Source organism: Stegastes partitus, unplaced genomic scaffold (assembly GCF_000690725.1).
Source record: "Stegastes partitus isolate 25-593 unplaced genomic scaffold, Stegastes_partitus-1.0.2 Scaffold548, whole genome shotgun sequence".
NCBI classification, from domain to species: Eukaryota; Metazoa; Chordata; class Actinopteri; family Pomacentridae; genus Stegastes; species Stegastes partitus.
This window is the reverse complement of record NW_007578279.1, coordinates 357,754-369,445: the sequence shown is the minus strand read 5'-3', so window position 1 is coordinate 369,445 and position 11,692 is coordinate 357,754. Positions and strand designations below refer to the sequence as shown.

The window sequence follows — 11,692 nt, the reverse complement described above, 5'->3', positions numbered from 1 at the left end:
CTTTCCATGTCGCCCTCCCTCCCTTTTTTTTATTACAATGATCTTATTATTTATCCCTTTTTTTGCGCCGTGGTTTCGCTGAAAAAATAGTAAGCTTGGTTCCGTTGTGTAGTCCAAGGCTGGATTCAGGCGCAACAATTCAATAGGTTGCGCCTTTTACGCCTCGTCATTGTTTTAAGTCGGTGTGTGGGGAGATAATTCCGAATGAGAAATAAGTCCCGCGTTTCTCCCTCTTCCTCCTCCTCCTTCTTCCCAAGTCCTCTCTGCGCACAACTAGATGTTGGGGGAAAATGTCAGCAGGCATCAAAAACATCCAACAAGCGAAACGACTTCATAGTGAGGATCGCAGCTGGCTCTCCTGTGAAGTCTGCGCGTTTCCCCCTGTCGGCTGCGCGCTATGACATTTCTGTTGGGCACCTCTCGCTCCATGCTGCTCCCGTGACTTTTCGTAAACAGACGCTGGCTGTCGAGTAGGCGGGGTTTTCCCCAAGTTTTATGAATCTGCAGGTCGCATTGAGCAGTAATGACTTTGCAGCTGCAGCAGGAAGGTAGATGGGTTTTGAGTTTGTCAGGGTATTATTTTTTTCTCTCCCCTCCTCTTTTTTTTTCTAAAAATTTTATTGCATTTTCCGTTCAGAAGCACACCAGAGACGCACAAATCTGCTCTCACTTGTATTTCAAACAGCATCGCACGTGTCGATGCAACGTTGTTGAACTTTGTTGCATGCCTGTGCTTCATGCTGTAACACAATGTGGTAACACACACACACACAGAGTGGTGGTTGGTGCTGCGTCTTCCCTGCAGAGTTGTTTACTATGCTGGCCGTGTCTCACCAGCAGCCTGGATCCCCCTCTAGTGAAATGATCTCGATAGATAGCAGCAGCCTGTGTTGGTTTTGGAATCAGAAATGACTCAACTGTTCAGCATATCTGCTTTGTGGTGGCAGGAGGATACAGATTTTTTTTTGCACAGGCGGTGTCCCGGAGTGAGAGCAAACTGCAGCAGAGCAGGAGTAGAGGCTGATGCTTGAGTTTACATGACTGAGCGGCTCAGGTCCCCTCCTGTAGCCCTGCCCTCAGAGGGAAGCCTCAAGGTGTTGCCTTTAAACTGACAACTGATTTGAAAGAAGCCTTGTTAACAAGTCCATATGGTGTTCTTTATCGGCAAAAACACTGAGCAAGTGGGGAATAATCAGCCTACAGAGCATTTCCAGCATGAAACTGTCCAAAATAGAAACACAGATTTAAACGTCCAGGGTTTCATGTGTAGAAAACAAAAGGGACCAATCCTGGTAAGCTGCAGGGTGGGGCATCCAGTAGCATTATCCCTCTTTAGAATCAGATTCTAGTTGAAACATGTACAACTCCAGTATTACGTCTTACATCAGCTGCTTTATGGTGTTCAAGCTGAGTCATAGACAAGCTGGTGTGCTTGAGCTGCAGCGAGTGTTTAGGGACAAGCAGAGAAAGAGGTGGGACTTCATAGATGTGCACATTCTAAAGGAAGTTTTTTTCAAAGCCATTTTGGGATTATGAGGTGATTATTTTCATGAAAACACCTTTTAAAACTACCCAGAGCTCGTGCAGGATCACCACCGACTGTCTGTAAACATGGACAAACCCTACATGAAGTTGACCTGTAGGTTTCCTGAACGGCACTTTTGATTCTTGGTGTGGCGGCTTTGGATGTCGCTACCTTGGCGGTGTCTGACTTCTCCTAACTCATGGCTCGTGCAAAGATGAGCAAGAAGGTGGAGCATGAGTGGAGATGCTGTTGGCTATGTAAACATCTTTAGGCCATTGACTGTCACACAAAGCGGCCACACCCTTAGTTGTGTTTAACTTTAAGCCTGAATGCAATTTAAATAGGTTAGTTGTATAAAACAAAAAAATCCCCACTGTACAGTTGTCATGAACGGGCAAGTTGTCTATAGATACCTGGCTGTAAATGTATATTCCTGTGGTAAAGTTTTAACATGTGTGTCAATAGTGATCGAATCACTTATGGAGTCAACCTTAAGAGATCATTTGAGGAACTGCAGTTTTTTGCTTCAGATGTTGCCGCTTATATGTTATTGGCATCTGTAAAGGAACTGTAGAGAAATGGCAGTTTGCTTTTGTGGCCACTCCCCCCCCCCTTTTTTTTGTTTTTAATCAAAGCAACATTCACACTTTAAAGTAGTTGTTGAAAAGTCTGCTGCTCAAACACTTCTGTAACCCCAGTCTCATTTTCTTTTGATCAATATTTCAAAGCCCAGTTGAGATTCTGATGTTCCTGAATGCAGCTCCGGTGCAAATAGACCCGATTAGCGCTTTGTCTGGGGAAACGGAGGGCTTCGCCATCACGATACGCCACCTGAAAGCTGCACTCGGATCTTCTGAGTATTGCTGTTTTAATGAATGTGGAGCGACAAACCGGCAGCAGCGGGTAGCTGTTTGACGACACGGAGCACAGATGAAGCATATTTCTCTGTGGCTTCCTAATCCACGTGGCAGGAGGCCAAGGAGGGCTGCAGGAGTCCTGACATGCCACCTAGAACGATATAAAGTAGACAGTTTTTAGGAAGCAAATCTTACATGTCAACACTGCCTAATGCAATGTCTGGTTTCTGACCTGTTTCTTTTTTATGGCACATACCACCATCAGGTAGATGCTTGTTGTAGGTCCTTTACATAACAAATCATTTGTGTCTCTCATTAAGACGCTGGATCCCTTCCAGCTCTGGTGACCCTGTGCTTCAAGGACAAGAAAATGTGGTTTAAAAAAAAAAAGTACCATAAAAAACACATCATAAAGTCCGATTGCTCTTAACCTCAATCTTATATTTTCATATTTTCCAGTCCACAATTACACTATCAAACCACGCAGCTCAATCAGTCGTACATACCTTCAACCCCTACTAACTCTTGGGGGTTTTGGAAGTTATGCAACTCTCAACATGTGGACGCCAGCAACCTCGGGATATTAACCACTTCAAAACACGCTGCTCGTCACTACTACGCTGCTCTCTTTCTTAAGGCGCACCAGTTACATGTCGGTGGCAGGACGGGTGCCAGCCAGAGAGATTTATTTTGTGAAATCATTCCTATATTTGCACTGAAACAAACACACTCTTAGTTCAGCCCCTGCAAAACATGTGCCAGCTGTGATGGAAAATTGGCCCCAATAATTTAACCAGCAGAGTGGAAAAGTTTTTTTTTTTTTTCCTTATTTTTTTTCCCTGAGAATGCCACAGTCTCTGCTGAGCCCGCAGCCACCTCATATAGATGTGCATTTGCGTGATGGATCTGAATTGGCACGCGAGAAGGGGGCATTGTAGGCAATGGAGTAATTTACTCAGTGTTCTACGATTTCAGAAAATATATAATTAAAGTCATAAATACCAAAACCAAATAGGTTAGAGAGTTTCATCACTGGTGCTCCTGCAACAGTTCAAAACAGCAATAATATAGAGGGAGCCTGATTAGGTTTGCATTGACGCTTGTGCCATTTTTTATATAAATATTTCAACTTACTCCAGAACTTTAAACTTACACAGTCAACGTGCGGTATTTGAATTCATTTCCGACTTTATAAATATGCACAAATCATATAATTTAGCAGAGTGATTAGGATGCATATCACATGGGTGCAAATGCCTTCAAGCACTGAGCTTCGGGTTTGATTCCCCACATGCACAGAAGAGCTTGTCATTGCCCAGCTCCCTCACAGTCGCTACCTAATAAAAAAAGGCAGAAAATACCAGGAAAAAAAAAAATCCTAAAAACAAATTACTAAGGATTTCCTTAGGCTCACAGCAGCAGCAACAACCTCTGACTTTCCTCGAAAAAAGAAACTGCTTTCCAGGCAGGCCTTCTCATGTCGTCCCGGGGTTCCTGTGGGAGCATCCTTACCATTCTTGTCAGGTCTCATTCAGTACCCACCTCATTGATCCCCTCCACTGACAGCACAGTAAGCCATCTGGAACAGTGGCGGTTTCCTTTCACCCAGGATGCAGCGAGATGGCTCTCAGCTCGACAGGCTGACAGGTGGGGTTTATGCAACCCGTGTGCCTTAATGGAGAGAATAAATTGAGTGTCATTTTGGCACGGATGACTGCCTTAATGAGTTACAGATACACTGTTGGGTCACATTTAAAACCCACATGCCACCATCAGCTGATGGGAGTAATTTAAAAAAAAAAATGTTCATTTTCCACTTAAGTTATTTTAAGTGAAGCAGACAGTAAATCAAAAGTAGTGCGCGGCTGCTGTGGTGCTACCTGCTGCTGCTGCTGAAGTAGTAAGGAAGTGGATCAGTCCCTCACACGGCACAGCGCTCCGCTTAACATGTTTTCTTTCCCTTGGTCAGCCAAACATCTTAAGAAATACCCATGAGTCCCTGTTGTGGCCATAGCTTCAACTACACAGCTGGTTGTCCTGAGCTTTCTCATAAACAGCTCTCAGGCATGAGTTGAAGCTCTGTCTGCCTTAACATCCCCTCTGAGAAATAAGGAGTGTGTGGGAAATAATACAAAACCTATAGTTGGTGCTGTGTATGTCCCACTCCCCCACAGGATTACTTTCCATGTGCAGCAGTGCCACATTTGTAAGTTTTGTGTCTCATGGTAACATCATTTCCATGGACCCCTGTGACTCGCCTAACAACAACACTAGAGTCGAGGTGATTGGTTAATTTATTCATTAATCATTCATCAGAAAAAGAATCTGCAATTATAATTTGGTCATCAATTAACTGTTCCTAATTAAAATGACAAATATTCTGTTTTCAGTTTCCAAATAACATATGATTGAAAGGTTATAAATTAGTCACATCAAGGCCTGAGACACTGCGGTGGGTTTTTCAGGCGCTAAGCATTTAACAAAACTATCTCAAAATGATCTTCACTTGCATTCTGTTAGCTCCATCAATAAGAGTGTACATGTTTTAACAAAAAAAACAACACAGAAATAAAGGCAAAAACACAGAAAACCCTTACCAGCTGGTCAGGGGGGTCTACAGAGCTCATATGTGCCACAGCTGATGTTCTCCTGTTTTACAAATTGTTCTGGGGTGCACAATTTGTTCTGCTCACCTATTCGAGATGGGCTAGCAGTTGCTGACATGCAGGCAGCTGCTGAGGGCATACAAATGAGCTGGGTCGGAGGTTTTCCAAGTGGAAGGTGAGCCTCAGCGGGTAGGGGGGCTCCAGAACAGTTCCAGGGGAGGCTTTGTGAATGGAAGTGAAAAAATACATCAGTTATCAAACAATCAAAGGGAAAAATGGTATTTTGTTAAAGAAACAGTTCAGATACAGTAATTTTGGGAAATTTTACTGCTTTCCCCTCCCTCCAGAAACTAATCACTGATTTAGGGCTGACCTTTTTAAATGTATTTTGTGTTGTCTGAAGTGATGTCAGAGATATTAGGCTACCATGGTTTAGTTGTTGAGTGCCTTTAGGATCCAAGTATAATCCCACAGTAAACCACGAATTACGTGAACTATACAAGAAAGATAAGGGTGAACAGGTGCCCTTCGTCTGAGAGGATGCCTACAGTCTCAGACTTTAAAAAAAAAAAACAACAAACAAACCCTGAGCTCAGTGACTGGACCCTCCACAACAGTGTCAGACAGGCGGGAGATGCTCGAGCAGCGGTGGCAGACCTCGACATATCCTCAGTGAGCCTGTATCCGTGTGTGTCGCACTCAAGATGTGTGGGGAGTGTGCTGGCTTCATGATTCATGAAAAGTCAAACAATGCTAATACAGAATTACCTGCATTACAAAGAGGAATGTCGCATTAACATACAGCACTATCTCTTTGGTTTCTTCTACTGCAGTCTGTGTGCTAGACTAGTGTCCTCACCCATACCTAAAAGGATGTGTCAACAAAAATCAACAAGGGAAAAACAAAATGTATAAATGGCTGCACTAATAAAATAGCACTGATGCAGGAAATTAATTCATAGGAATGTGGAGAATTTCTGGCCGAGTGTGGTGTCAGTGACAGAATCAGTTTTGATAGTTTGTTTAAACTGCATCAAAACATTCTGAAAAAAGACCGTTTTCCATAAGACTATTTATCTGTCAAGGGGCCTTAAAAGCCCTTCTTATCTGTATAGGAAGCAGCTCTGCATGTTTCTACTAATGGGGCGCATTCCAATATCTATACTACATCGTTTGCCAGAAAAACATTTAGTATGTCCCAACACTCCTTTAGCATGTCAAACTTAGTTTTCCAAAAACCACCAGGATGTCCTACTCCATCTGGTCACATTTTGCAGTGTGTAAGCCAGCCTGCTATTCTGGCTGCTGTGGAGCTACTTAAAGTACAAAGAGAAAGTAAGCAATTTGGAATGCAGCCACGGCTGTTCGCCTTTTTTCATGTTTCTAAGCAGCCTCTGTAGGTTCTTCCACACAATTGGAGAAGGGTGAGGCGAGAGGTTCCAGATATTTTCAGTGTAGTACATAAATGATTCCGACGAATAATTCTGAGATCAACACTGAACATGAAAAGGAAAAAAAAGCTTTTTATTAGCAAAGGCAAGAGCATATTCACACAAGCGAACAAACTCGTGTCTGGATTATGTGCTGAAAACAGTTCAGATGTGATTGTAAGGCATGACTATGAGTCTTAAACACAAACTAGCTAACATAAATACAATTCCTGTCAATGTGTTGTTGTTTTTCAAATACAAAAACATGTAATTCAAAACAAAGTCACAGGTTGATGTCCCAGCAGTTCAAACAATGCTACAGTAATCTCTTTCTGCAAATGTGGGCTGTGAGAACAAAACAGAAAGAGCAACATTACATTTTCACAAATTAGACCAGGTCACATTTGAGTGCTTTTGCAACGAAGCAACACCGGGATAAAAACTGAACGACGTTCACATTGACTAACCGTTTCACATTAATGAACTAGACAGGAGCTGCATGTATTGTGGCTCGAAAATTCTGCAATGTTGAATAATTGGGATGTTAATTTTCCCTCAAAAAAAAAAAAAAAATGCCCTGAACAGTAGAAGACCAACCGTTTCCCAGTTAGCTGGGATTAAACACATTTAAAGGGTTTCATCACTTTTGAGGAGGACGGCTTCAGTGGACAACATTTTTTTCAAAATATATACAGGCTACATTATAACAAAAGGGTTTTTTTCCTGTTCATAAAAATAAATATTTTCAAGCGAAAGTTTGTTACAAAGAATGTGGTTTATCCTGAGTTCACACGTCAAAAACGAGAAGTGGCACACAATAAATGTCAAACAAACACAAAAAAGCAACTTTTTGAAGCATAAACTAGTGATTTGGTTTTTATGCACTCTCCGAAACGCCTCGGAAGATGTCAGTTCGTAAAGGAGGGGGGGGCTTGTATAAAAGCTATTTAGATGGCATACCATCTAAAAAAATACAAACAATATATGTAGAATTGTGTACACACATTACATATATACACACACTTCAACACACAAAAGCATACACTCAATGAAAACTGGATATAGCCCTGTCATCATTTTGCATCATCTTTAATGTATGTGCCACTCTGAAAATTAAGCTTCGTTTAAACATCTGTACCGACATCTGAAGACAAGGAAATAGAGATGTTGCTTTCACATCCCACAGCATTCATCTTGAAGGACAGAGGCACATATATCTGTATGCATTAATGGCCTGGGGTGCTCCAATATTGAAGAATAGTGGCTGAGCACAGGACTTCATCAGGACTTGTAGTCTGGAGAATAAAGATGCAGGCTGCTGTTTGGGTCAGCCCTGGGTATTGTGCGGTTGAAGGAATTCGCTACTGGCGAGTTCAAACCTTAGAAAGAGCCAAATATTAAATAAACGGTAAGTAAATAAAGCACTGAAGCAGAAAAAAAGCAGTCACTTTGTAAGAGAAAATTTAAACAAGCAGTAGGTGGTGCGAATCAATTGCTATAGCAGTTAAAGTTAGAATCAAATCAGAGGTGGTATAATTTAAAAGGAAACATTACTTAGTTTAAAGGTCCCATATTGTGCCCCTTTTCAGCAAATGAATACAAGTCTCCATGTCCCCACGGTGTGGTTTTCAATTTTTCAGCTCAAAATATTGCAAAGACGGTTTATTTCTGGTAAACGGGTTGTAAACGGGCTGTTTCGCTCTGAAAACCAATGAGCTGCTGCTGTCCCCGCCTCCAGCAGGAAGAGAAACGGCTCTGAAATTACTCCCTGTAAACAAGGAGTCTTAATGAGCTGTGTTTCAGTCCTAATCTCATACTGCTTTCATTGTCTGACAATAGAAATGGAAGAATATGTAAATGAGGACGGCTTTATTGGGAATTCAGCTGTTTTAAAATGCAGTACATGTGAGCACAGAGAGCAGGAGGGACACAAAAACATGTCAACACTGGCTGACGCTATGTTGCACTGAAGTGCAACCAAAAAAAAAACAGTAACCCACACAGTACTTATTTAACTGGAGTCAAATCAGTCTCAAAGTGTGTCTTCTCTGAATGTCCCTCAGCTTTACAATTTGAAGAAATGATTGAGAATTCTTCTACTGCTGTGGTGACATTATCAAAATAAAAGTAATCCACTGGATCTTCAGTTCTTCAAGTGCTCAAAGTGCCTGAAGACTCTTGTTTTCACTCTTGCAGCGAACATTTGGTGAACTTTGCTTAAAGTTTAGGCATTTTAGGGTTAGCAGACATAGCTCTAGAGAGTAAAAGAAGCTGGTGGTCTGCCAGTGAGCTTGTTTGTTCTGAACAGACAACCAGGGGACAATAAGGGTGCAAGACTATCCAAAGTTTGAGCTGGATGACTATTGGTTAAGTTTGATGTAGCACTTGGGTCAAATTCTTACTGGCTTGTATAGCTGGGAGGCTATCCAGATGTGTGGTGACTTAAGAAATTAAAACGTTTACTTCTGCCATTCCTGAACAGCTTTTACTTTATACCTTCAAGTTTAGAACAACCACAAAACGCCATACTAATGGATTTTCACCATATGGGACCTTTAAAACTTGTAAGTGATCAACCAAATGTGACTTGTAACATGTATAAACACCTCCCAAACATACTGCAGCAGTCAAAGCACAGGTTTATAAAATTGTGATAACACTGGAGCAGTTTTCTTCATGATAAAGGACACTTGTAGACTAATAAAATTCTGTTTTGCTTCATTTTACATCTAAAGGGTCCAAAATTTATGAGTTTTCTTTAAAAATTCTTCCAGAATATTGTCGGGAAGGTGTCCGAAACATCTTCTATCTATTTAAATTAATTCTTAGTTGAGCTTTACAGCTTAGTGAGAGCACAGATTAAAGGCTTATATAAACGTCTCTTCACCCATTCAACACTGAAGTACGCTATAGTGCTCAAGTATCACAATGGACTGTGATTTAATGGAATACTTCTCTGAATATATGCTTTTTATTTATAAATAACAGTGTGGGTAAAGTGTCACGGTGACAGTGTCCTACCTGAGATGGGTGGCGGTGTCCTCTGGATGAAAGCAGGGTGATAAGCTTGTTCTCTTGGCGAGAATACATTGTGGAGGACTGCAGGGGGGAGAATACATTTAAAAACATGTAAGTGTGTTTAGAAGGCACAGCATCCAAAAAAAATAAAAAACTATAGGAAGTCACAAAATATATCATAACTTCCAGTGCTTCAAACTGTGACTACTACTGAAAAATACAAATGGAAACTTTCAAGTTAGAGGAGATGGAGGCCTTCATTTAGAAAACAAGAAGCATTTGTTTAAGTGGCCGATACAGTAAGACTGAAAAGCATTGAACATATACAGTCTAGATTTAAAAGTATTCGGACAGTCAGTTTTTGTTCTTCAGACTGTGATTCAAAACATTCAGTTTCCAGTAAAATAGTGGCTGGAGTAGAAGCATTAACTTATTTAAGCTTATTTCAGTACTGATTAGCCTTTTAACACATATTGCACACAATTATGCACTTAAATTATTAAAAGTAATTGGACACTAAATGATTTCTTGGACAGCTGTGCGTTTCAGTGTTGCTTCATGCAGAGAAGAGCTCGCTTGAGGCTTAGAGTTGATTAAGATCTGACAGTTGCCAGAGCTGAGGTGGATTTAAGAGTGAACAAGACAAAAAATGAGGCTCTAAATGAAGCAAAAAATATATCGGATTTATCAGCAGTTGGGTGTGTTCTGAGCAGAAATACATGTACATGGTGAAAACTGTTTTTATGAGTTTACAGCAAGTTAAAAATGCTCTCCCTGTCAACTGTCGGAATTAACTCTGACTTTATGTTCCTAACACCAAAAAGTTCACCACAAGATGCCAACCGCTGGCAGCACTCCTAAACAGAAAGGTCAGGCTGAAGTTTTTTTTAAAAAAAAAAAGAAAGAAAGAAAAAAAAAGATCCCACAAAAAGAAACTAGTAGTCGTGGCACATTTGGCAGCTGCAACATGTTTCATGGACTGATGAAAGAAAAATCAACATATTCTAAAAACGATTGAAAGAGGAAAGTGCTCGTGACCCAAAGCATACCACCTCATCTGTCAAACATGGTGCGGTTTCTGTTCTGGGTAACTATGGCTGCCAATGAAACTGGCACATTGACATTTATTGATGATTTTACTGCTGACATAAGCAGGAGGATGAATGCCGAGTTACACTGGAGCATTATGAGTGCTGCAATTCAGCCAAATACATCAAAACTCATTGGACAGTTCATCATTCAGCAGGATGAGGATCCTAAACAGACGGCCAAAGCAACCAAAGACCTTGACAGGGTGAAGAGGTGGAATACCATTGACTGGCTGAGTCACTCATCTGATATCATTCTGATTCAGTGTACGTTCCACTTAATGAGAGCCCGACTAAAGGCCGAGACCACCCAAAACAAGCAAAAACTGAAAGTAGCTGCAGTGAGCATCATCATGGCAGGCAGTCGTTGACTACAGCGGATATTTAACAAAACATTACACATGAGAACTCTCTTTGATATGTGTGTCTGTATTACTTTTGTAGCACCGTGGGCTAAATGGGCTACATCTGACATACACTTCTGTCTTTACTGATCTAAACCTATGAATATTTAAAGCTTGGTGTGACAATGTAGTGTCTTTTTTTCATGATAAATGTGCTGATGCATAAAAACGTAGGGCACAAATAATGTTTAACTGTCCTAATACTTAATAACTGAATAAGAATGACATGGTGAAACTGAGCATGATCTCAAACGAAACATTTACTGGTGCACAAATGATACTAGTTATCATGGAAAACCATACAGCCTTTATTACAGTTCCTCCAACTGTTTCAGTAAGAGCACAGCAATTCCAACAGAAATGAGGTGACCCACCGATGATGATGATAGCTGTGCCAGCCAGCAGCGCGAACAGGGTGTAGAACATCATCTGGTAGCAGTTTATGAAGCTGTGCAGGGAGTGCCCCCCGTCCACATTACCAACTGGAGGAGCAGCTGCTGAGAGAGAGTCGTGGATGAGAGAACAGGCTGTCAAAACCTCATCGAAGCGCCTGGAACATACGACACACTAACAAGGATTAGCTATGGCAGAGAAGGATAATGATGCATGTCACAATGGTGGTGATGTCTGACATCTGGACAAAACAATTGGCTACAGAAAACCTGCCTTGTTGCTGCTGGTATTTCTTACAGATGACAGAGCAGATTCTGCAATTCTTACCTAGTATTGACCAGTATTGCAGGAAGCTGTTAAATAAGCATATA

At 41.3% G+C, this 11,692-nt stretch overlaps 1 protein-coding gene across 3 annotated transcripts in view; it reads right to left on the bottom strand.

Annotated features, from left to right (window-relative positions):
* Window positions 1-6,491: 6,491 nt before the first annotated feature.
* The window catches only part of nup210 (nucleoporin 210), a 32,150-nt gene continuing 26,949 nt past the window's right edge, over window positions 6,492-11,692 (bottom strand). The window contains exons 38-40 of one of the 3 annotated variants that reach the window (XM_008288239.1): window positions 11,303-11,425; window positions 9,440-9,517; window positions 6,492-7,797 (exon numbers count right to left, since the gene is read on the bottom strand). In XM_008288239.1, the coding sequence (XP_008286461.1) occupies window positions 7,700-7,797; window positions 9,440-9,517; window positions 11,303-11,425 (299 nt within the window). In that variant the 3' untranslated portion in view covers window positions 6,492-7,699. Of the gene's footprint in view, window positions 7,798-8,132; window positions 8,224-9,439; window positions 9,518-11,302; window positions 11,426-11,692 lie in introns of those variants that run through there. The other 2 variants (XM_008288240.1, XM_008288241.1) reach the window with 2 other exon arrangements.